Consider the following 26,539-nt stretch of genomic DNA (forward strand, 5'->3'; position numbering starts at 1 on the left):
ATCGGATTTATCCCACTTGGTTTGTGTCGGTTCCAACCTCAAAACGCTCGAGAAAAAACGTAAATTTGAAACCTAAATTGACGTGATTTGGAATAACTGCGTTAACCCCTAACCAGAGCAACAATTTATCGGAATCGGCCATCTTTGTTTACACTTGCCTTGAACGCTTTGATGGCGGAACTGTGACACTCAGAATGGTATGTATCTGACTTCAAACTCTCCTCGAATGCAGCATAAGATCGCCATTTAGACGTAACCTCGAAATTATCCATAAGTGATGTGCCAAAACTTGCACATATTTTATTTTATTTTTTTGTATCCCGAGATATTCTGTTTCGCAATACAACACTTGAAGAGGCCCGTCATACTAACCAATGAGTGCCTGTATTGACCAATCAGAATGAAAGGAAAAGACCAATGACGAGTGACTTTATTGACCAATCACGCGATAGCCTGGCTTTTCTTCCTGTTTTACACAGAGGATTTTTTTTTTCCGGTGAGCGGAGTCGTAATTATCCTAATGGTGTAATGCATATATATATTTTAAATAGGTTTATACAGAGGCGGATTTATTTTAAGTCCCTACATTAGAATACACACCACTGAGTCTAATTGTTTTTGTAGTCGTTCTCCCCGCCCGACCCGTATGTTGTTTTTTTTCCTTGTATATTTTCTCACTAGATGCTAGCAAGCTGTTTAGCAAGGGAGAAGCGGCGCCCATGCGGGGGACGTTGTCGCTTAATTTTTAATTAAGTTTCGTCTACTGCTCTTCCCTGCCACAGCACAGCGTAATTCCGACGGGTTTTGCTTCGAGTATACTCCAGCAGGACTGACGGAAATCATGGGTGGCGTCAAACAGGAGCAGAATGATGCTCTGCAGCAGCCGAGAGCCTCACAGTCCACAGAACAGCCACAAGAGGAGGTGGGTGCTTTGTTTTCATACACTGGAGCCTCCAACGTTCACTTGAGGGCTTCTGTTGTTCCATTTTATCCCATTTGAAATCATGTAATTAGAATTAATTAGTAGTAGACAAATAGTCGCCATTATAAAAGTACTTAGGGATCCTCTTTTTACGACGTAGTTCCATTCCTACAGAGGCGAACTCACCCCAATGTGTACGTAAAACGGAACGCGCCGCGGCCCTAGATCATCACCAACCTACGCCAAGTCAGTAGTAAAGTACAATTATAGTAAACATTTATATAGAAAAACACTTAAAGGCCACCAATACAAACCAGTTCAAAACCACTATAATTATTTCTTGACCGTGTGCGTTCCATGACCGTCATCATGCGCCACGTTATCTAATGGGGGGGAAAAAAGCAATTTAAGATTAACATATTGAATATAAGTTTAAAAAAAAAAAAGTCTAATAAAGCTTCAGTAATATTTATGCAAAGTTTTTGATCTGGTTCTCAAAGGAACACCAAATTGTTGTTTTGTGCTTTTTTTTTTTTTTTCTTTTTTTTTTTTTTTTTAAGTGTCGATTCAAGGATTTGTTACGCTGGTCAACACACATTGTGTTGCCTGTTTCGCTGAATCGTAAAATGCCATTTCTCCGGAATGTGTTTCACATATTTAATATTTTTACATTAACTCATTCCGTCTCAGCCATGTTCACTGAAGCAACCCCCCTTCGCTCCCGGCTGTTTTTACTGTATTTTGACTGATTTTGCATGCCCCACAGAATATTGTGTTCTGTTGCGATTAAAAACATGGAACCTACCAAAAGACAGATTAGAGTCGCTTCTTTCATTAGAAAAAGAACATATTTCTACCTGTTTCCGTTCTGCAGCAATTAGCATTAGAATATACCTAAGTTTCATCATTATTCACAAATGTATTTCAAACTGTGGGGAAAGCAGCTTGTTGCAACATGACTCTGGTTAATCTCTTATACTCTCCTGCCACCTGCTGGCCGTTTTTATAGCTACCATTGCTTGAACCATTCTCTTCAGTTCAGAGGCTGCATCAAAGCCTTCTGTATGCTCTAGCATAAAAAAAAAATATATATAAATACGTCTTTGGGACACTGGTAATATTTAAAATGGAACGTGTTTATACGTTTTTGGGAGCAAATGAGTTAAAAAGTGCTAATACACAAGTGACTCGTGACATTGCCAGTCTAGAACTTTGATGAGGCTGTATCTGTCTTGTCAAGCATGTCCCTACAGTATTCTCTCACGTTTGATGCAAAATCATGAAAGATGGCAATAGTTATAGAGACAAACCATGTTACATGTGAAAATCTGTCAAAAATTCAGCAAATTAGGCAACTAAGTAAGCCAATACAAAACCTAGTGACGTCACAGCACAAACACTAATTGCAGTTACGATCAAAGTACATTTTAATATACTGTCGCATTATGTATAACTTTGTTGCACATTGTGCAGAAGTACTTGTTTGACCTTTGCAAGACTCGGTGTATTGCATTATTTTTGTCATGCTGTCACACTAGCGGTCTATTAATGGGTAAAGTGAAGTTGCTTTACTACTGCTTCTGTTGCTTACCTTCACTGTAGCCTAAGAAGCGAGGCTGGCCCAAGGGCAAGAAAAGGAAGAAAGTGCTACCCAACGGCCCCAAGGCACCAGTCACCGGGTACGTCCGCTTCTTGAATGAGCGGAGGGAAGTGATGCGGGCCCGGTATCCTGACCTTCCTTTCCCAGAAATCACCAAGAGGCTCGGAGCAGAATGGACACGATTAGCGCCAAATGATAAACAGGTAAATCCCAATCAATCTAAAGCCCCTTAAAAAGGATATTGACTTTTTAATTGCTTGCGTTTTACATAGCCACTCCCACCACACTCCAATTGCACAACCGGTCCTGTACTCCCATCCTGCGTCACTCACATTGTCAAGACTCCGAGCAACTCTTAATATGTGGGGAAAATGCCATATTGTCTTCTTTAATGTTTGAGAAGTCATCTTGAGTGTGCATTCACAGCGTTACCTGGATGAGGCGGAGCGGGAGAAGATGCAATATGCCCAGGAACTGAAGGAATATCATCAGACGGAGGCATATCATATCACCAGCACTAAGATACAAGACAAGAGGATTAAGAAAGGTGACTACAAAATTGTCTCTGTTGCGTATACCATTCAATGCACCACATTTGTTGTGCAGTGTGCTTTTGTACTCATACCCAAGCTCTCTTTCAGAGGACACTCCGTCTGTAATCATCAGTGCCAGTTCAGGCTTGCCAAAGGTGCGTGGCACTCCCTTCGCATGCCGTAACAATCACTTTAATTATATGCAATGCAACCTAACTAAAGCTTACTGAGACACATTTATGCGAGAGTCAAAACAACTGTATATATTTGTGTTATTACTACGATATAGTGTCGTTCAACATAATTGCAAACCACAACCACAACAGTTTCAGTCAAGTATGTAAAGAAAATTTCAAATGGCTTACCCAAGATTATTTTTGTACCCCCAGTTCCAAGAAACCATGTCATGTTTGTGATTGGGAAGTGGTTCTATAATGTGGTCCAGAAGTCCTTGTACGCGCTATTATGTGATTTTTCTTTCCCCTCCAGACATCCGAGCTCCCGAGCAGGTTTGACGTCCCGATCTTCACAGAGGAGTTTCTCGATCAGAACAAAGGTAAAAGAAATCACAAGTGAAACATCTGTTTTCAAGACTGTTGGTAATGTAATGGTTCACATGGCTGACATCTGTTCTTGAATGGATCTGCCATGTGAGTGGCGAGTCATGAAATTCACCTTTTGCCACACAATAATGGTATTAATATTGGGGAATACAGACAAATTATAACAACAAAGTACCACGTCTATTAGTAGCTGCATCAGGAGCAAAGCAAATCACTTCGTCTCACTTTCCAGCCTCTACATGTTCATTTCGATCGCATGACAATTTCCTTAATCGGACCGCAGCTCGAGAGGCGGAGTTGCGTCGACTTCGCAAGGCCAACGTGGAGTTCGAGGAGCAAAACGCGGTGCTGCAGAGGCACATCAAAGACATGTACAACGCCAAAGAGCGACTGGAGGCGGAGCTGAGCCAGGACGAGAAGCGCACGCAGGCTCTTCACCAGCACTTGCTGGCCATTAAACACACGCTGGTCAACAGTCTGTCTACTGTGCCGCTACCAGGTGAGTAGCCCAAGTCACTGCGTCGCCTCATCGAGTGTCCTTATTTGATCTACACTCCCCTTTAAAAGTATTGGAACAGTGAAGCAAATGCCTTCATTTTTGCTGTAGATATGGGGTAAGAGGTCAACATCAGCTTTTTCTCACCCTCCGTCGGAACCACTCGTAATTGTTGAAGTGACGTCTTGAAGTCATTATTACATATGTAATCTGTATATATATTGATGCAAGAACTAAATGATAGTGTTTGTTTACCTTAAATGGGAATCGGCTAGTGTGCTAATGCTAATCGCAATTGCTGACTATTAAGCTTATGCAAATTTTTTTGGTGTTTTAAAAATGCTCATGCACAAAAGATAATACATTGTAGATATAATGATGTATTGGTGCATATGCGTACCACACTATAGTCACTGCCATAGGGCATGTGCATCAGCTGCTCAAGAGGCGAGTCCAGGAAATAACCTCAAAACGCACAGGAATATAAACGGGCTATGATTAAAGCCTGGAAAAGCATCGCAAAACCTTGCTGATGTTAATTCACACGAGTTCCACAAGTTTTTCCGTCTCTTGTGATTAAAACAGGGACAGGCGAGACGGCGTCGCTCGGAAACCTGGATTCGTATCTCAGTCGTCTCAGCTGCGTGTTGGAAGGGAACCCTCAAAAGCACCGGGCCTTGCTTACGCAGCTTTGCGATGTCCTCTCTCACCTGGACAGGTAGACAGTGCTTTTTTGTTTGTTTGTTTTGTTTTTTACTACCATACACATGCACAAACATACTCGGAAACACTTACAATTTATTTGTAGTGAGGTGTTTGAGAGGAAGTATTTCTCGAAAATGCACATTACCACACATTTCTATCTTTAGTCGTTTGTTGCTACATTTTCTAGCGCTTACAACACCTCTCATTAATTGTGATGTATTCTCCAAAAACATGCTTTTATGTTTTCAAGTGAGAAGTTGTAGGACAGGTGCACAATGCCTCCCGCCTTCCAAGTCATTCCTGCGCCAGGCGGGTGAGTTTCAGGTTGCCGGGTACAATCGCCGCCATCTGGGGCCGATGGTGGGGGAAGTCAGGAGGGATGGAAACGGCAGTGCCATGAACAGTTTTACTCAAAATGTGCGCTGCTTCCTCTTCTGGACAAATGTGTGAGTTCTTTCAAGTGTTGAGAAATGATTTTGTAATATGTACAGTACCCTCTGCTTACATTGTCAGTAATGAGTTTACAAGTCATGCCATGTGGCATTGGTGGCTGGGATCATCTGTGTGGGCACTGGGCAGTTTTATTTAGGATAACTACACGTTAAATGAATTCTGCTTTTGACTTGATCATGAAATATTATCATATCATTTTTATTATTTGGTGTGAAATGTATTTGTATTTTTTTCCCCAAAATGCTGATTGAAACTGTGCTGAAAATATTTCCAATATAAAGTTAACAAGTTTGTCTCTTTGTCACCTTTTATTGTCACTCACTCATGGTGCACTTTATTTCTATTGAGAGCCAATACATGATCTGTATTAAAATGTTTGCCAGCTATTTACAAAGATATTTAAGCTTAATTTTAGAGAGGTATTAACTTAGGCAATATGTTGGTTATTGTACTGTCACACGGTGCTCTGTAATATTTTGTCCTCAAATTTAGTTAAATAATGTTAACTAAAATGTAGAACAACCACATCATTAATAAACATATTGTACACACACTATATATTTACAATTAGTGCTTGTTTTTGGATGTCTTATAATACAGGCATTACGCAAAAAATAGACCTGTATTATTTTGGTCAGTTGTAATTAACGAGGACTTCCAGCAGACGGCAGTGGTGGCCTACATTCATGTGTACAGTATGTCACAATTAGGTAAAATTTTTTTTTTTTTCTTCTTCACAAATCTATACTAGTGGTCAAGGCCACGTGTTTTGGGGTTATTTTATTTATTTATTTATTTACACATTATTGATCAATCTGAAGTGATGAAAATGGCTTACTCTCTTTGCTGGTGCAATGTTTTTACGTGCTGTTTTTTGGGGGGGTTCTCCTGAAAACTTGAGTATTTTGGAGGGACGAGGCAAAAATAAGAATTTAAATTCACTTCTTTGCCAAGTATACTTAATTGTTTTGTTTTTTCAGCGGGGCTAGGTGGTGGAGAATCTGATTATGCGCCACTGTAAATATCAAACTTGGAAACAACTTTACTGATGCACAACCACCAATAGATGATATAATTTCACCATTTTATACAAAATGAACACAGTTTGAGAGTCCGCGGCTGCATTTTGGCACGTTCGGTTTATGTATAATTATTGAACGTATCGTGCGGGTATTGAAAATTTTGAAATATTATTTTAAATGGCTGGCAGTGAATGAGTTAAGTATAATGCAGGCAAAAAAACAAAGCAAAATTGTATTAGATATCCCTGGTTGTCCTCATCCATGTTTTTGGGATGTGGCATGAGGAAACCGGATTATCCAGAGAAAACCCACAGTGGGAACACAGACTCAGTCCAGAGCCCGGATTCAAACACCGAACTTTAGATCTGTGAAGCGGCTTAATCACCGTGCAAAAATCATCTAAATTCGAAAATAACTAATTTAAATCTTGAAATATTTAAATTTCCAAAGTTTACTTTTAGCTATTCCATTTTAAAATAGCTTTATGCAAATGATTTCCCTTGCGGTATCTTAATTAGTGTCAGTAACAAGCCGTCTAACCGGTACGTAGTAAAAATATCCGAGGGGCGGGGCCAAAATTTTGACGTCCTTTCTCCAGCCACGCCGCTGTGACGTCACCTCGGAGAGGGGGAGCTGTCCGCTCAGCGCTGGTTCTGAAAGCCCAACAAAGATGGCTGAGCGTTGAGAGGGCGAAGGAGAAGACTATTTTCGCGCACCGACACCTCATTATTATCTTTTAATTATCGACAGGAGGACCTCGGCGCTCGCCGTCAAGCGTAGTGCGAAGAAATTCCCACTCATGTGTTGCGTCGCGACGCCGGTCGGGCCGCGGTGGTGGTGGCGGTGGTGTGGCTGCTGCTAGGCGGACGTGTCACATCTTCCTCGCCGCTTCGAAGGCGGCGTTTGACGGTCACAGGAAAAGTAGCGAACAGGCCGGGAATTGACCCAAAAAAGCCCCATCGAGAGATGTCCTTGCTGTGCGTTGGAGGTAAGACAGTTCTGTTACGTTAACATGTTAGTCATGTGTGTGTTGAAAAACATTAATTCAAGGCTGTAATAGATCTTACTGCAATTATGGCAGAGCTACCAACATTGATTTATGGATTGTATCAAACCCTCTAAAACAAGATGCAACCCACTCTCATGTCAGTCCAGGCACATAATCGAACAGAATGACCATTACAGTCTGGGTGCCCTGGTTTCAACCAAAAGTGGTCCAATTCACATAAAAATCCTGCAAGCCTCAAAAGTCAAACAGCCATACCTTGGTGAGACCTCAGCTCAGCGAGCATCAAAAGTAGGAGGGGGCAAACTTTTATGCACATAGGAGTCACATTAGATTTTTTTAAATGGACAGATTGGTCCATGGATGAGGTTAAAAAAGAAAACGGTTAAAAGTAATTTATTGTAATTTTTGAAGTTGCTTTGTGGTTTCGCTAAATGTTAACCTTAAAACTGCTTGGTCAAAACTTGGGTCGATTTTCTGAGTTGTATTGTACAATTCAACCTTTTTTTTTTTTTAAGTTTATTAGTAGTCCCACAACTTTTCCGTCATGCAGCTACGCTTCTCACACCCACTAATCTCTTATTTATGTATTTTTTTTAATAGCATTGCAGTTCAGATATGGATGCAAGCTATGATAAAATTCATTTCTAGCATATGCCACTGGCCTTTTAAAAAGTGGACGGCATGCCACACATAGCCCTCTGGCCATAGTTTGGACACCCCTTTTTTAATGCATTTTGCTGCATTTTAGCTTAAAATAAATATACATATTTTTTTAGGAATAAAAGCTCTTGTCTAATTTTTGATAAACTGCTCGGGATGTATAAAAACCAGAATCGGAATTTTTTGTTTGTTTGTTTTTTAGATGTGAGTGCATCAAATCTAACCGAATCAAAATGTTTCACTTTAAAATATATCGAGAGATGTATCAGATTGTCTTTCATTGGAGAGACACACTCCCATATTAACTACTGTATTTTAATATTGATGATGGTCATGTTCAAGGCTGGACTGGCCATCTGGCACACAGGGCAGATGCCTGGTGGGCCGGCGTCTTTTGGGGCAGATGCAGTGATTTTTAAGCTCTAATTTTCCTCCATTTTATCCCAAGAGACTGGCCAACAATTTAGAGGGAATAGCCCATTCATCATTTTTTAATATAGACAACAAACGGAACCAACATTTGTCAAAATCTCAGTGGCAGAACAATGTGTTAGATAAGTATGGTCAGGAGTCGGGGCCAGGAGTCTGTGGGCATAAGTCAAAATGCCAGGGCCGATTTTTATTTTTATTTTTTTTGTGCCAGTCCAGCCCTGCATAAAAATTTTGAGAACCAATGATCTAGTGGTTCACTTGCTTGACTTTGCTGCAGTGTGGGTTCAGCTCCCACTGAATGACAGTGCCAATGTAGTGTGAATGGTTTCTTTACTGTATGTGCCCTGTGATTGACTGGCAACCAGTCCAGAGTGTAGTCTTCCCAGCAGGCTCCAATTCCCCGTGAACAGGATAAGCTGCATAGAAAATGGACTGGCCATTCATTCCACTTATTATCGACAGTGATGTAAATGTGAAGGTCTTCAGTTCTCTGAAACCCCCAAGGAATTCTGAAGAGGCTCCCTCTTTATGAAACTCTTCCATCTTTTCTACACTAGCTCCTGGTCCGCTCATTGCAGGGACATCAGGTTCGAGATTCAGCCTGGTGCCTTTATGTTGGCATGGCAACGTGCTCGGTCGCTCTGTGCTCTTGTGTTCTTATTAGGATGCTCTGTTGTTGTCCTGAGGCGAAGCTAAATTGTGTTTTATGTTGGTCGGCTTAAGTGGTGATAAACATTGCGACCACAGCGACGTGACATCGCAACTTGACTTTGAAGCGATGGTCTGTGTTGTCACACAAGCTGAATAAGCAGATTTCAATGTAGACACAGCGGCTGCATTAGCTGACGTGGACATGAAAAAGACTCAGCATATATCCATATTAGACTGATTTTGTTTCAAGAAAAAATGACCTGTAGTAGATTTTTATGTTTGTTTACTCTCATTGCAAAAATAATGAAGACTGTTCACGCTTAAGTACATGCAAGATTTTATAAACATCTAAGCTAATTTAGTTTACAAACTAGCTAACACGCTGGGTGAGCATAACATACATGCATTTGTACACAACAAAGTCAGTTTAGTTTTCTTTTAAGCTAAATACAGCAGCAATATAGAGACTTCAATAAACTTAAAATAATTTTGTTAAAATCAAAGTCAATTTAGTCTTAAAAGAACACAACATACATGTAAAAGTTCAAGACATTTTGCAGTCTTAAATTAACCTATGGTAATCTAATTTTGGAAACGTCAAAGTTTGTGTTTTGTGTTAGCTGTAGGTAACATACTTGTAATTTCAAAGGCAATTTAGTTTTTGAAAAATTCATATAGGTTTTTTTGTTTTTTTCATTTAGAATCCTTGCATACATGTTTTGGTGAGCAATTTTTAGAGTCTTAAAGGTACCTAAAAAATTTTTTTATCAGTTTAGTCATAGCTAGCATACCGGTACATTTTCATAAACATTAAATATGATGCACAAAATTTCAAGTAAATTCTTTGGAAAATCCAAGTCAGTTTTACACATCAAATATAAGTCAGGCTTGTAAATATCAACGTCAACTTCCATGAAGCTAATTTGTGTTTTTGCCAACTTCAACGTCAATTTAGAGTCTTCGTTGTACATAACATGATAACATACTTTGTTTTTGGAAAAACTCAAAGGCACTTTTGTCTTCCATGAAGTTGATATATTGTTTTTGTAAACTTCAGACAACTTAAAGTGTTCAATGAATATCAAATGTGCTTTTTTTCTCTTTTTTTTTAATCGGCTATTTTGGTCTTCTTTTTCACAGGGATTTTAGAGCCTTCAAGCAATTTTTTTTCTAAACATCAAATACATTTTTTGAGACTTTGGTGAACCTAACATACATGATTTTCAAAAATTGAAGTCACAATTGTCATCAATGGGTGCGTAACACAAGTTTTGGTAAACATGGACTCAAATTCAGTATTCACTGGATTAAAAAAAAAAAAAAAAAAAAAAGCGCTTTTTTTTTTTTTTTTTTTTTTTTAAATAATAGTCACAGACAAATTCAAGTTACCGATGAACCGAACAGGTTTTGTAATAGTTGAAGTCAAGTTAGGCTTGAGGATGGGCAAATTATTGTGAAAGTTCTTGTATTGGAATCCCATTAGAGTGTGCAGGAATGTTGAATGAGTATAAATTTATACGTATTTGCACGCACGCACACGCACGCACGCGCACGCACGCAAACGCACACACGCAAACGCACACACGCAAACGCACGCACGCACGCAAACGCACGCAAACGCACGCACACATACACACAAAAAAAAAAAAAAAAAAAAAGAGCAATGATGACAAGACGTTGAATCGGTTACCGAATGAACAATTCTGAGCTCTAAAAAAAAAAAAAAAAAATTGTGCAGGAATGTTGCGGTCAACGGGTATCCTGTATTTCTCCTCAACCTCTGTGTATTGCATGTACATTTTGCCGTGAGGTTTGTCAGAGCGTTTTACACAACAGCACTAATAAGTCTAGGTGAGAGAAGCTTTTAGTAGCTATGAAGTGGAATATTACGATTGTCCAAGTACTTTGCACCATCAATTGTGCAGAGCAGGATGTAACATCTTAAGTACACCATCTCAGGAAATACGCATTGCTTGAACTGCCCTACATGTGATTGAATTAATTTCCCTGGATTTCCTCTGTTGTTTTTTATTTAGAAAATGGAATCAGCATTTTCTGCGGAACACATTTAGCACTCATCTCTTTTGTGCTTCCCCTGTAGTGCTGCTTCAGTCGTATATGCCTTCATGCGAGTGCACCCCTCACCATCACCCCACCGCCCCCCCTTTCCGGCACCCCCCAACCCTGTCACGCTGAAATGGTTATTTTTAGAGTTGGGGATGCAGCTCGCTGTGCCAGCTCACACACAGAGATTAATGGAGCACGAGAGAAAGGCAGAGGAAGGGTGCACACGTGCGCGCTCGCCACATGGCAGCAGGAGCTCGTAGGAGAGGGTGAGGAGGAGGAGGGTGAGGGAGGACTGGCTTGGGAGGGGGGGCATCATTTGAGGAGGAGTGTTGACAAGGGTGCATCTGCCATTTAGCGACTGTTTTCAAGGGAAGGGACGCATGCAAAGAGCTTCCAGGGAAAAAAACTAAACAAAAAAAACGCTGTGTCCGCCAAGGGCGTGTGAACGCCAAATGAGCTTGTTCCCAAGAGAATTTAGGAGGAATTGCACATGAAATGTCATGTGATGTAATTAGTAGCAAAACAGCATGATGGCGTTTGGTGTTTCTTGAAAATGCTTTGCTTTTTAACCCTGCCATATTATCTTGCAGCCATCTCACTTTGGACTTATTACCTGTCAATCACAAAATATTCACATCCCTACATTTATACACTACACAACACAAATTTTACGACCACAGCTTGGTGACAATATCGCTTGTCGTAACGTAACATTATAATCCAGTGGATACATTCTCAAACTGTCCAGTTAAATCAACTCATTCCTTCGACTGTAGCATTAAAATGAGGCTCGGGCTTTCTGCTGTTGGCAACAAGCCTCAATATATCAAGACAAAGGAGCTCGTTGTGAGTCATTCTCCCAGGCGGTGACAGCAGAGCAGCATCATAATCAGTGTGGACAAACTGGCTTCTTAAAATAGTCGTGTCACCCCAGAAGGCCCTTGAGATAATAATGGCCATCAGTTAGCCCTCTGATGAACGAGTCAAGAGAGGTGGTGGAGAATGTGCGCATGCTATCATGCCTCCAGAGTTTAAGTCCCCTCTTCCTGTTGTCAAACTCAAAAGATAAACGCTATTATTAAAAAACACTGTTCTAGTATGCTATATGTAAAACAGGGAGGACATGTTTTACTCTTGGCCATGAAGAAGGTCAAAACAGCACAAAAATAATCATTCAGGTCAGGGTGTTAACATGTTTTTGTTTTTTTTTCTAAATGGGCAAGACAAGTGGAAGTAGCTATTTGGGTGTCATTTATGGAACCTGAGGGTCAAAAATATGAAAATTGAGACTGGCTATGGTTTGAGAAAGCAATCACCCATGACATACTGTATCTCTTCAGTCTAAAGAGAATTTCCCGGGGGAACTGATCTGTGTACTTCACGAACAACATTCAAAGCACCGCAGATGTGTGGCTGCCTCACAGAATGAAAGTTTTATTTTCAAAACAAGGCTGGGCCAATTCTGTGTAAGAGTTTTGCATGGTGTCCTTGTGCTGTCATTCATTTGAAATACAACTCAATCTGACAACTAAATAGTCTCAGGCGTTTACAAAAAAAAAAGTTTTTTTTGATTCCTTGAAGACTTTAAACTGGCTTTGATGTTTTTGGAAATGTTTTGTCAGTGAGTGTGAATGGTTGTTTATATCAGAGGTGTCAAACTCAAGGCCCGTGAAATTTTTTATGTTGCCTGCATAAGCAAATCAAGCTTGTCAACTTCCATGATACTTGCTAAAATCTACACCAAAATTTCAAATTGTCATTTGTAATTAATCATTAATGGACTTCTTCCTCCAAATTGTGGTCGGGTCTTTTGGGGTAACGTGAAAAAAAATAAAATAAATTGCGCTGCATGCGTCCCAAAACACGCCGGCCTACCGGGCATCTGCCCTGAATGCCGGATGGCCAGTCCAGCCCTATCGATAGATTTTTTTTTTTTAATTATTAAATAAAATAAAATCTAGGGCCCAACCGATATGGATTTTTTTTAGGTAATTATAAACAATTTTTTTTTAAATAACTTTCTTTTTCGCATCCCAGTATTTTTTCTAATGCAAAGGGCTCACTTGCATAAATATGACCAATTCAAGGACAACGCAGAGCTGTTGAACAAGAGCATTTTGTTCATTTTTAAAAAAAACAAAAATCAACTCACTCAAAATTTTAATATTATTGAGGTAATATGTTTGTCCTGCATATCATTCCAAATCCCCCCAAAAATATTATGCTTACTACCCACGTTGTCGTATAGGGCAATATAAAACCCACTGGAAGTGCAACCAAGACATGTCTGCCATCTAGTGGTGAATGATGATATTACAAATTAAAACTGCAGTCATCCCCTGCATATTCACAGTTCTGCACTCAAAGATTCATATATTCATAGATTAAAATAAAAATGTTAAAAAAAAAATCAATGTTTTGTTCATATTTTAGATTTGTTAAGTTCTTTTAACCCCAATTTTACCTCCGTTTTTCATGGAAAACACATCTTGAATTAACATTTTTTTGAAAAATATTTTGGGTGTGTAAAAACGGAGAAAAAAAAAAAAAAAGAAGAAGAAGGGCCATAATCAATGGATTTATTTGGGCATCCGATTTATTGGTCGGGCCCTAATAAAATCGCAAAGCTGATTTGAATTTAAAAAATGTAAAAAAAAAAATAAATAAATCCCCTTACTAGACTAGAGACCACCAGTTTAAATCACCATTTAAAAAGAAAACCAGTTCTAATGTGAAGTTGCAGAGATTGAAGGCCAGTCATCCTATCACGACAATGCCGCTTGTGCGTGTTTGCTGGTACGCTGTGTAACAGAACGCAATTCCTTGTCTTGAATGTCAACGCAGCATCAAGGCTATGAAACAAGGCAAGCAGCAGGGACGAAAAGTCAGCGCTGTGAATATTAATGCCTTACTTCTAAACGCTGGGACGCTGGTTATATGGCCACACTGCTGGATGGAATGAATAATAAATGGGCCCTTGACGTGACAGTGGTTTTAAAACGACTGTCTGATGCCACCAGAGGTTCTTTGCATGGAGAGTGCGCTTGGACTTAGTTCATTATACGACAAAGTGTGCTGCTTTTCGTTCTTTCACCCAGCACTTGTCTGAAGTCTCAGGCCAGCCATGGAAAATTGCAGACATGTGCAGGTGTTCCCTTCCTCAGTATAGAGCTCCCTTCAATGTGACACACTGTAATTGAGATTTGCTAGCGCATGTAGGCTTCAAATGTGAGGAAATAATAAGCAGCATGTGATTCATTGAACATTGTTACTTCTCATACGCTATGGAAACTGGTGGGTCAAAAGTTTGCCAAATGGGATGAAATAGCTAATCCAGTGCTGGGTCCAAAAAAAAAACAAGCCAATGCTGTGTTATTTATACCCAGTACATTGGGTTGGGATTTGACCACAAATTATGTTTTGTGTTACAAATATTCTAAAGTGTTTTTATGTGAGGTATTCCTTAAAAACAGCAGTTAATTCAACAGTCAAAGTCAAAACAAAGTACAGACAACACTTGGTCATCATAAACATCAAAAGTAAAAAATAAAAATAAAGAAAAATCCAGAGAAATTTACATAAATGCAAAGGACATTTTTGGGCATTTGCATGATATTTGATTTTGTGTCTTTGCAGTGAAAAAAGCCAAGCTTGATGGACCCCAAGGTAATATTTTTACTCACACTACTCAAGCTGGTCTCACGTGCTGCAATTGCATGTATTTAAGATATGTACCTGTGGTTTTGTTACACATCCTGCAGAAAAATTCAACACTTACGTGACCCTGAAGGTGCAGAATGTCAAGAGCACCACCATCGCCGTGCGCGGCATTCAGCCGTGCTGGGAGCAGGACTTTATGTTGTGAGTCACTCTCTCTTTTGTGTCAAGCTTTGTCGTTATTGCAGGTTGTCCTGTTTTTGTGGAACCTCATCTTGACTTGCCACCTGCTATGTCCTGAGCCACAAATTAGCATTGCTTGGAGCAATCATCATGTCTATAAGGGTAACATGGAACTGTTTATTTGATGTTTTTGGGGCATTTGGTTTCATACAGGGAATTATCAGATTTTTTCCCCCCCAGTTCATATATTTCTGTGTCTTCGTTGGTGGTATATATGGAAGTTAGAAATGTCTGTAAAATATAGACAGCTTTAACACCAGATGGCTGTTATAGGCATGTTGGAAAGATTAAGGGAGATTGCTATAGATAACACAAATGTCACCCCGCGGGCCTCAGCGGGTAGGCTCAGCTGTGGCATTTATAACTTGTTCATCATTAACACCTTTTTTTTCCCTTCTCTGTTCTTTTTTAATCACCTCACCATTATTTATACGCACTCATTGAACTCTTTATTAGGGATACCAGCACACTCACCAAACTTTCAATCCTTTCAAGCACACAGCGAGAGTTTCTGAGGGCAATTTTGTCTGTTTTATTTTTTGTGTTCGACTGCTCCTTCGTGTTCACAAACTTTAAGTAATGACTGGAAGAATGAGATGAGTGGGCGCGAGGCATTTCCTCTCGCTGGGCGGATGTTCCTTTTGTGATTTAGCCAGTCGTGACTCATCAAAAGAGCTCTGGAAAGAACTCTGAGTTATGAACATGACATGACAACTTAAGGTCCATTTGTGGTTATAGCCACAGATGTCTGCTAGGTACGACAATGACTCATGATGGCCTGATGGCAGTCAGTTATCTTTCTTTTTTTTTTCTTTTTTTTTTTTTTTGTAACCGTTTGTACCCAGAGTTTGTAGCTAGTGTGGATTCATTTTGTTAGCACCAGTATTATTAATGAAGCTATCATCTTAAATATAAGGGATCTGCTATTTCTCATATAGCAAATAAGTAATGTCAAGTGAGTTAATTCACAAGCACACACCTGCTGTCTCAAATATCCTTTCATGGTATGAGTAGGCTTAAAACAAAAAGCGGGATATAAATATGGAAAATTCCAAACGCCAAAACATTTGAAACATGCAAGGAGTTTAAGTAATTGAAATTTACAGAACCGTTAACAATCTTTCTCTGCAAATACCTGACTTGTCCTTCGCCAAACCCTCTCCTGCTCATTTCCTCTCCACATCCCCCACCCCCCTTTTATGAACGGCACAGCATGCTGCTATTTACTAGATTATATCCACAGCTTCCAAGGAAACGGAGATGCATTTTCATATCAAGGCTGCGGCTATTATTAGAATTTAGATCAGTTACGACTGTGAGCCTGAGCCTCAGCAGGCTTGCCTGTTTGTTGACGAGGGATATTATGTGAGAAGATTTTTCCAAATATTTGCTTACCTGTCTTTGTTTCTCCATGGTGAAGCAGCATATTTACTCAATGCCCCAGATTAGGCTGAAAAGTAACTGTAAAAAATTGCATACTTGAAGCTGTACAATAAGTGTGACAGCATCTGTTTTGTTAATCAGAAGGCCTTCTATGCTGCATTCAATGTGTCTGTTCTGTACAAATAATGAACTTCAACATTGACTGCTTTATGGAAACTTTTGGGGTCTTCGTGCTAACTTTACTGGCCATTGCAATAAAAGGAAAGACTTCCCATGTGACACAACTGACCCAGTCAGATCAACAACTTTTGTGACCGGATACAGATCAAACTTAAAATATACTTTTTAAAATTTGTATCTGTCCTTTTTAACACTTCTCCTTCCTCATGTGCCTGACCCATAGCGAGATAAACCGGCTCGATCTGGGCCTTACAGTGGAGGTGTGGAATAAAGGCCTGATCTGGGACACCATGGTCGGTACCTTATGGATCCCACTAAGTAGCATCCGGCAGTCTAATGAGGTATTTGCCATATTTACTATACATCCTCACATACGTTTGAATCATCAGGAAAATGGACACAAATTGTGATTATCATGTTGTCCAATTCATGTTTACACTGCTGCTCTTCCATTCCCAGGAGGGTCCGGGTCAGTGGTTAACGCTGGACTCCGACGTGATCATGGCTGAGAATGAAATCTGTGGCACCAAAGATCCAACCTTTCACAGGTTGCTGCTGGACACGCGCTTCGAACTGCCGCTAGGTTTGGCCTCTTTGTTGTCATTTTTGGGCCTCATTCGAAACTCTTTGAATATTTAGTTGCTGTTAAGGTCATGTCAAGTGTATCATTGCGAATGTTACATTCACTGCAGACATTCCAGAAGAAGAGGCACGATACTGGGCCAAGAAGCTTGAGCAACTGAATGCCATGAGAGACCAAGATGTAAGAGCTTCATTTTATGTCAGTCACTGTATTTTTTTCCCTCTGCCTGTTCATTTCTTATTCTTGCTCTCGTGTGTGAATACTGGAAGACAGAACATTTGCATAAAATCTGCAACTCAATGTCTTGGAAATCCCACTGGCTCACAGAACTAAATGTGATGTCAGTGCTTATTAGTTATAAAACCATTTTTCTGCAAATGCACTAATGCAGAGGTCACCACTCACCATTCTTTTTGAAACTGAGAGTTCCTTCTTGGGTACTGGGGCCACCAGTTTGATATGCACTTCTGAAATAACACATAAACCACCTTAAATTATTATGACAATTTGGTGACTGAAAGTAGACTAGACATTAGACCAGATAAAATCAGGTCTAAGTTGTGGCGCAGGTGGTGTATTGCAATTTTGGGGAATTTCAGAAAGGCGCAGACAAACAGATCCTGATGGATGATCGCATTTCGTTCATTAACGTCCATTATGAGTGTAAACGTCTGACAACTGTATTATCTGTTGATCTGAGTGTTTTTTTTTCACTTACACCCTCAGTATGCCTATCAAGAGGAGCAAGAGAGGCCCCTCCAGGCACCATCCACGCAGTGCTGTGAGTGTGAAGCATCCAGCCACTCCCTTTGTGGCATGTCATGATGTCTACTTTTTATGCCACTGTACTCCCTCCTCCCCGGCTCATTTAGTAACTGGACAAGAGCTTGGAATTGGGTGGGAGGTGGTAATAAGGCTTAATGGAGGGGGCTGATAAACTGAGAGCAGGTGTAGTGTGACTGCTCGATGTAAAGTGACAATTAAGTGGGTAGTATAGGGTATGTATGTCTTTATCATTCTGTCATGTAACTTCTGAAGAGGGCATAAACATGGAGCATGGAAGCAATTTGAAATTTCTGCTGAAGTTGGTGAAGGGCCCAAGAGTAAGTTGTGCAACAATGTGACATAAATAGATAGCCAATTGGGATTGAATCATGACTTTAACATGAATGGCTGTCTCGAACCTTCAATCTTCTGCACCCTTATTACACACTGGTCAATTTCCAACTCATTTTTATCGTCTGGTTGTTTCTGGACTGCTTATGTACTTTGTTTATGACCCTGATGCGGTTAATGCATCCCATTATCTCCTTGCAGGCAATTGGAGTCTGTGGGGAGATCAACAAAGTAAGTCTTTGATGCGTCTGTGCTCATAAATCTGTATTCCCTGTCCCCTTCTGACCTGCAAATAATGATCTCCTTTCCCCAGTATCCATTTCTGTTACTGCTTAGAAGCCATTTGTGGTTTTTCCCTGTCTACCCATCTCTGCATTTGTGTTTGTGTGAAAAGACGACGACCCGGACAGCGCCGTGGACGACAGGGACAGCGACTACCGCAGCGAGACCAGTAACAGCATCCCGCCTCCCTTTTACACCACATCTCAGCCCAATGCCTCCATGCACCAGTATCCCATCAGGCAACAGCACTACAGACACCCGTATGACGACGACATCCATGATATGGACTATGACCACGGGGATGTGAGGTAGCGTATCACTGTCTTCATCGCCACCATTTTCTCTCAATGAATCGAGTGGCTTACGTGCACTCTTCGGGTTGCCATGGAGATTATCGGCAAAGAGAATCTACTCAGTAGGTACACCCACACAATCTAATTAGATCTAATGCATAGACTCGAGCAACAATTGTATTTGTAAATGCATTCATACAAGATGAAGCACTTTTAATTTCCTTGTACTGCTTGCACAGCGACCATGGAGACATTCTATTATTGTCTATTCTAGAATAGCACTCAGTAGAGCACAGACCACCTCCAAGGCCAAACGATCATCAATGTACTGCACATTCATTTGATACTCTTTTGCTGCAGTCCTGCAGGGTTGTGTTATTCCATTACAGCTCCACCTGCTGGATACAGTGCATCACTAGCCCCAATGCAAGTAGACTGTAACGCACACAAAAAAAAATGAGCAGTGGTGGGCACGGCAGTAAATTTTGTCCGTCCACCATTTGTCATTCCAAGCAGCTGGGCCACCTACCCGTCATCTTCAGTTCGTCAGTATTTCGAGCTGAACCAAACTGTAATCGTCAGTCCATCACTCCGTCATCATTTTTACCGCGCTTCCATTATCGCTAAATTACAGTTCCACACTGCTATTTTAGGACTGTTATGACAGCAATAGCCAATCGGCGTCTCGAATGTACAACTACATCACACGCTGGGGGCAGCATAAAGCGGACATACAGCCCAATAAAGTTTTTAAAAAAAAACAATAACAGACACAGTGTTGCGGAGAGCTATAACTGTATAAGAATTTTGCTCATCCACACATGTACTCTATTTAAAAAAATGTGGCCTGACACATTTGAGAAACAATGAAGCTTTAATGGTGACTAAGTCCCAATTTAAAAGCTTTTTTTTTTTTTAGGTCTCCCATCATTTGTCAGCAAAACGGGTGCCTTCCATTAGTATTGTTGGAATGCCCACCTCTGAATTTGAGAATATGAGCGCTGTATAGTGGCAGTGAACTCAATTCATCTCACTCACAAGCAGCAATTTGGTAGATAGAGAACAATTCTACAGAAAGAGGCTCCAAGCTATTTATTCCCACTTCTAGTTGAAGTATAACTCTCAAAATCAAACAAGAAACAAAATATTTCATCCAGATCTTGCCCTGTATTGCTATAGATTGTCTTGGTGTACCTAATATAAGAAGAATTTTTGCTTTGTTCAAACACATGAGGAACAGGCTTTGCTCATTCACTGCCAGCACAGTTAAAATGAATCTTTGACGTTCATGGCCGTCAATGGGAGTGAATGAGTTAATATGTAAAATCACAAAACAAAACAAAAAACAGAGTATTCCTATTTGAATACGTTGCTTTGAAGTCTCCAAGCGTATCACCCCAAAGACGACTTAGGCCCGGCGGTCATTTTTTTTCCCCACTTATGTGTACATGCTTTCCCCACTGTGCGCTTCCTCCCTCAGAGAATAAGCCTGGCTTCAGTGTATGCAAGTACGCTGGGGCGCGGCGCGCTGCTCTTGTGTACAGGTTGCGTATGAACGTGCCCCTGTCTTTTGTGTGTGTGAGTGAGTGAGGAGCCTTTCTGAATCAAGCCGATGTGGTTTCTTTGCCTAAATTGAGCTCTACTGATGCTCCTCTCCTACCTCTCCCCCCTCCCCTTTCCCTGCTCCTCTTACCAGACCCTATGATAGCTTAGACTTGGCCACCAACGGGCGCAGCGATATCGACTCAGGCTCAGGGTCGAGCCGGCGCACCAGTCGTCAGTATTCTCTAGACAGTAGGCATTCGCTGTCCGATAGGTGGGTCTCTGTACCTCTCTGAGCTCCTCCTTCTCCTCCTCTTCCTTCTGCTCCAGCCTGTGACTTAGTCTCGCTGTGACGTCAGTGGTGGACTTGTCCCGTCCTCCTCGCTCACTGTGCTTGCATGCATGCGCTCTTATCCTATCTCTCTGTATATGTACACACACAAAGAAAATCACTATTAATGCTGGTCCTGCATCTACTGTATCTTCAAGTCACTTGCCTATTCTCCATAATGCAGTGCAGTATAGTGCCTGGGTGAGATGCTAATTTTGCTCAATTATGTTCAGAATAACAACAGTGTTTAAAAAAAAAAAGAAAGGGAATAAAGATCAAAATCCTTGTAATAGCTTTTATTTCCAAATCATAATGTGCATAAAATGTTTCAAGTTTGTTAATCCTTTAAAAAAAATGTGACGAAACATTCAAGAGTCACAATCCTCCTGTTAAGTGCAACCTACAAGGTGTACTGTTGAACCAACAGGACAGTAATCAATAGGGCAATACAATAAAGCACCAGTGTGTGTCCAAGCGTAAAAGTACGTGTTTTTGTCAGACTAAGACTTGGATTTGCCGCCTCAGCTCACTGCTCGCATTTTACTCTTCATGCTTTTCAGTCATATTTAAAAAAGGGCTAATAGAATCGTTGCAGTGTCTCAGGGTTGATTCTCTTTTATTAAACGGGCTTATTTGTTGCTGAGATACATTAAAAAAAAATTAGAACGTGAGGTTTTTATATGACAAAAGAAAACAGCCCTGTTATAAATTGCACATACTGTACAATACAAACCATAAGGGAAATAAATTATGGAACTCGACAACATAAATCAAGACAGTTGCTGTGTTTCTTTTTCCTGGAGACTTTGATTTGATTTTTATTTGTCTCAAACAAGCACAGTAATAAAACCATAACCAAAGAAAGGGAAAATAAGCACAATGTGATAAGATGCAAGTTTGAGAAGGGGCAGAATGTAGCAAAGCTTATCAAGACCACTTGCAGCACACAACACCAACTGTGCATTGCCTCAAAGTCGACTTAACAATGTGTTTTGGATCAATTTTTCCGGTTATTACTGTGGGTGGGTGGAAATCACTCTCACGAGTTGACAACAAAGTACATCCCCATCAAGTTGTTGTATCTGTTTTCCACTGCTTCCAGTAAATTCTGTAGAGTAAATTTTACTCTAACCTGACTCTATTTGGTCCGACGCTAAATAGAGTTAAATTTACACTGGGAAGAGAGTAAAAAAAAAAAAAAAAAGTCACTCAAATTTTGAGGAATGAACACATGACCTTCAGCGTGGGAGACACTCTATCAGCTATGCAATTCCGACTGTTTGCTTGGAGTTACGAAGATTCCAGCTGACAAGCGATATAGCAACACAGGCTCAAGGAATAGATTGGCTATCTTCCAACCTGAAGTTGTGAATTTTGTCCTCAACCCTTGAGTAACTTTTTTTTTTTCTTTTTTTTTTACACTCTTCCAAGTATAAATTTTACTCTATTTACGTAGAGTGGGAGCATGTGGACTCAGTTGACAGTAAAATTTTCTCTACAGAATTTACTGTGTAAGTTATGTTTGCCCAGTGCTAGTTAAAAAAAAATCTGCACTAATCTTATGTTCACTTGATGTTAAGAAGTTTTACGTACGACCAAAAGGATATACGTTCTCTAAAAATGATGTCTTCACTTGCAGCAGTAGGATCTGACTTTGGTTAAGAAATCAGATTTGCCTGCAATATGTACAAGGCCGTAGATGCATTCCGAGTCTACCACCTCCCACCTCCAACCTCCACTCTCAAGCTTGGCGGCTTGTTGAAAGTCACTCCTCTCCCACTAGTAGCTAGTCATCTCCTTTTCCAGTCTCAACCTCAACACAAGTCCCCTTAAATGTCCCACAAACCAACATGTCAAGCCCTGCAAGTTATGGGTGCTCATCTTCAATCGATGTGTTGATATCGCAGCTTTTTTTATGTTCTCCCCCATTTCTCCCTCAGTCCGACCGACAGTCGCTACGCCTCGTCGGGTGAACTGAGCCGAGGCAGCTCCCAGCTCAGCGAGGAGTTCGTCCCCGATGACGGCGAGAGCTTGCGAGGCTCCGAGTTCTACGACGAGAACGACTCGTACCACTCCTGCCACTCGTCCATCAGTTACGGCAAGGAGGACTTCCCGGGCTGGGACGGGGATGACCAGCAGGGCGCCTACAGCGACGAGGGGAGCTATGTCAAAGACGGGGGTGAAGACAGAGCGCTCTATGGCGACGAGGAGGGCGAGATGTACGAGGAGGACGGAGAGTACAACTATGAAGATGAGGAGGACATGCCGTATGAAGAAGACGAAGATATGTACCCAATGGACGGCGCTCTCAATGAAGAGCAGGAGCCGCCGTACACCCCCACGATCACCGCCGCCACCCTGGCTCCCCCATCTGATAGCGTGTCCTCCAGCAGGCCTCCACTGGAAAAGCAAACATCTTTACATCAGCAGCAGCAGCCTCCTGATCAGCCGCCGCCCTTAAGCGCCGCCGCGGTCCTCCCGCCAATCAAACAGGATGACACTTTGCCCTCTTTCACGTCCGACTCCGCCAACCTTCCCTTTGCACCCGCCCAACAAGATGTATTTACTACCACTACCACCACCATCAACAGCACATCCACCACCACCTCTATATCACAGATTCCAGGATCTGATGATGACAAGTTCCAGGAACCTGAGCCCAAGTCTGAGGTGCCCCTCGAGGAGCCTCCACCATCGGAACAACCTCCGGCTGGGGAGAGCGTTCCCCCTCCCCCTGAGGAGAAAACAGAGGAGCCTCCTGTCCCCAGGTGAGTTAATTTTATGCGGATCGGGAGGTATTTTTCAGTTCAGAAAATATGTGTATTTATCTCAAGCTCAAACTGTCACAGATGATCTTCAACTACATTACTAAATATGGAGATGGTAAAGGGAGTTGACATGGAATGGAAATCAAATTTTATTGCCATTGCCCATGTCACAAGTACAGAGCAACAAAATTCATTTTTCAGTTTCAAACTGCCCAAAGAACATAAAAAAAGACAGTGACACTGAACGCGGAGGGTAGAAAGGAGAGGACTGACGGGTTGCTGGGCAGCACCTCAATTTTTTAGATGAGAAAATGGGAGAACACGAGAGAAGGGAGGAATCACCTCCTAAACTGTGCTCCTATGTCGGGGGGGGGCACAGTGTGGGAGTTGGAAAAAAACATCTCAGCATGCAGTAAAATAATATTAAAAGACATTAAAATGAAATTGTAACTTTTCTTTTCCCCAAAATTGATCTTGTTGCTGTGCTTAAATATGTATTAATCGTGTAAGCGAGAGGAGTTGGCCACATATATGTAGTTTGCAGTTATTTACAGATATTTTTTGTTATTGTGGGATTTACACCAAAGTGTGTAGTTAAAAGGCAACTTCAATCTTAAATATTTCTTGACAATAATGTTATATGTGACCTCACTAATCTAATCATGACATTCTGATTGATATTACACTTTTACAATATGAGTGATGAAGCAAAATCCAGCCGTTTTTAATCCATCTCAGGGGGCGGCCACTTTGCCACTTGCTGTCGACTGAAGATGACATCACAGTTGCTCAGGGCTCAAGCAACAACCTATCACAGCTCACCTGTTTTCTAAAGGTGAGCTGTGATAGGTGGTTACTTGAGCAACTGTGATGTAATTCTGACTCGACAGCAAATGGCAAAATGTCCGCCTTCTAACATTGATAAAAACAGCTGGATTTTGCTACTTAATATATATTATACTCATATTCTACTGACACAATATTAATTGGGGGGTGGCTGTTGACTTCTCCTTTAATAATATACGTATTGCATCTTCAACCACATCTCCAGCTTCCCAAAGAGGGAACTCATGGAACCCGGTCCTGCCCGAGCCAAAGCCAACTGGCTGCGATTATTCAGCAGAGTACGACTGCAATTACAAGAGGTACATTGGTGTATTTTTGTGTCTGTTTATGTGATTTGTTGCAATCATAAGTTTGTTTATAAGTTGTTGCATCTATTCCTGCATGTTTTTTCCAGTTTTTGTGGAATGTTCAAGTGTTTCTCCTATTTTTTTTTTTTCAATTTTGGATTATATTGTCCTGTGCTTTATTCACTAGTTTGTGTTTACCCCGAGCCTCGTTTTGCCATTTCATTGTTTTCTTTTCAGTGGTTTGCTACACTCATAGCGATTTGCATGTAGTCCATTCTGATTCCTCCCTCTGGCTGGAGCAGACTCTCAGGTGGGTGTTGTGTGTTAATTAATCCACATCATTCATTTTTAGTTTGTACAACTCGATAGTTTGCCAGAGAGAAACACATGCCTTGATTATTTTAGCAATTGCTCTAATGGCACCTGCCGTTTTCTATACTACTTCACGTTCATCCTTTTGTCTTCTCCACAGGCCCGAGGCGAGAGTGTCGGCATCGCGTCTCTGCTGTTATCAGCGGGGTGAGTACTGGCGGCCATGACGCAGAACATCTGTAGCTGAGTAAGTTCTCATGTGCGTGTTTTCTCTCCAGGATGGGAGGTGCTCTTTACAGCATCGACAGCATGCCAGACCTCAGGAAGAGGAAAGCGATGCCTCTGGTCAGAGATCTGGTGGGTTTAATCACTTTAAATTATTCGCTGTCCATGTATTACTCAGCTCCAGAAGACAGGCTGGGCTTTTCTTTATCGTATTCCGTGTACATTGTGACCGTGCCTGCTTAGCTGAGGCACCAACAGCACATAAACACAATATAAAATCGTGTTCATGAATGTATTATTGTGCTCCTTTTTTTTTTTAAATGTGTCCTTATTCTCCCCTTTTATCCCCGCCATCACATCAATGCCACAGGCTATGGTGAGTAATATTCTCATAAATGTAATGCAATACTTGATTAGCTCATTCGCTGCCATTGACTGATAAAGACGTCAAAGATCAATTTTACTGTGTTGGCAGTGAACGAGCTCATAATCACAGTTTGGTTATTTATATATTTCCTCTCCTGTCAATCAGTCATTGGTCCAGAACTCCAGGAAGGCTGGCATCACCTCAGCACTGACGTCCAGCACCTTGCATAATGAAGAACTGGTCAGTATATCATTTCAGTGTAAATGCAGAGTCAATAGGAGAGATACTGGAAAAACATAATAAGGATGCTAAACACAGCCAATGTATATTTCACTATTATTGGCAACTTATTAAAAAAAATGCTCATGACTCTGCCATGTGTCCCCTATCCCATCGTAGAAGAGTCACGTCTACAAGAAGACCCTACAGGCTCTCATCTATCCCATCTCCTGCACCACCCCGCACAATTTTGAGGTGTGGACTGCCACCACGCCCACTTACTGCTACGAGTGCGAGGGGCTGCTTTGGGGTATCGCTCGCCAGGGCATGCGGTGCACCGAGTGCGGCGTCAAATGTCACGAGAAGTGCCAGGATCTGCTCAACGCCGACTGCCTTCAAAGTAAGAGATGATGCCCTCGCATGCACCCTTGTTAAGTATTCACAACAAATGAACAACAAGTTCCAACCCATTCCATCTCTTTGACGTTTTAATTTGCATTGTTTTTCTTCTTTGAGCGGATATTAAAAGCTATTCATCTTTTCTTGCCATCCGCTGCTCTTATACTCGGCATTTTCGTTTTTATAAACGTGTCAGTTGTGAAATATGCTTTCATTCCCTTTGCTCTCTTTTTGTTGGATGTTATTCTTACAGTGGCAGGGAAATGCACTTACTCAGAGAGGAGAAGTAATAAAGTACAACTACTTTGTTACTGTACTTGTAGTGGGAAATGTTCTTTCTGATTTTTGGAAATACTAAGATGATTGATATGTCTGTTTGTTATTATATTTTTT

The 26,539-nt window shown here is 41.0% G+C and overlaps 2 protein-coding genes across 3 annotated transcripts in view; both read left to right on the forward strand.

The window, feature by feature from the left end:
• Positions 1–178: 178 nt before the first annotated feature.
• Positions 179–5,565, forward strand: hmg20b (high mobility group 20B). Of its 2 annotated transcripts, none has more exons than XM_077533226.1 (9): positions 179–197; positions 783–922; positions 2,525–2,725; positions 2,949–3,069; positions 3,164–3,210; positions 3,545–3,611; positions 3,902–4,117; positions 4,700–4,832; positions 5,070–5,565. In XM_077533226.1, exons 2-9 carry the CDS (start codon positions 842–844, stop codon positions 5,080–5,082), a joined length of 879 nt encoding a protein of 292 aa, XP_077389352.1. In that variant the 5' UTR covers positions 179–197; positions 783–841; the 3' UTR covers positions 5,083–5,565. The 2 variants fall into 2 exon arrangements, with proteins under 2 accessions (XP_077389352.1, XP_077389351.1); XM_077533225.1 differs by lacking the exon at positions 179–197 and adding an exon at positions 431–496.
• A 1,374-nt stretch (positions 5,566–6,939) lies between these two features.
• Positions 6,940–26,539, forward strand: part of unc13a (unc-13 homolog A (C. elegans)) — a 43,485-nt gene continuing 23,885 nt past the window's right edge. Inside the window, exons 1-17 of the mRNA XM_077533227.1 lie at positions 6,940–7,282; positions 14,750–14,779; positions 14,875–14,974; positions 16,800–16,917; positions 17,036–17,159; positions 17,269–17,339; positions 17,886–17,940; positions 18,477–18,506; positions 18,670–18,865; positions 20,547–20,666; positions 22,664–23,491; positions 24,543–24,636; positions 25,097–25,143; positions 25,215–25,293; positions 25,532–25,537; positions 25,694–25,768; positions 25,928–26,147. Of these exons, the coding sequence (XP_077389353.1) occupies positions 7,261–7,282; positions 14,750–14,779; positions 14,875–14,974; positions 16,800–16,917; positions 17,036–17,159; positions 17,269–17,339; positions 17,886–17,940; positions 18,477–18,506; positions 18,670–18,865; positions 20,547–20,666; positions 22,664–23,491; positions 24,543–24,636; positions 25,097–25,143; positions 25,215–25,293; positions 25,532–25,537; positions 25,694–25,768; positions 25,928–26,147 (2,215 nt within the window). The 5' untranslated portion in view covers positions 6,940–7,260. The remainder of the gene's footprint in view (positions 7,283–14,749; positions 14,780–14,874; positions 14,975–16,799; positions 16,918–17,035; positions 17,160–17,268; positions 17,340–17,885; positions 17,941–18,476; positions 18,507–18,669; positions 18,866–20,546; positions 20,667–22,663; positions 23,492–24,542; positions 24,637–25,096; positions 25,144–25,214; positions 25,294–25,531; positions 25,538–25,693; positions 25,769–25,927; positions 26,148–26,539) is intronic.

This window comes from Festucalex cinctus, chromosome 10 (assembly GCF_051991245.1).
Source record: "Festucalex cinctus isolate MCC-2025b chromosome 10, RoL_Fcin_1.0, whole genome shotgun sequence".
Taxonomy (NCBI): Eukaryota; Metazoa; Chordata; class Actinopteri; order Syngnathiformes; family Syngnathidae; genus Festucalex; species Festucalex cinctus.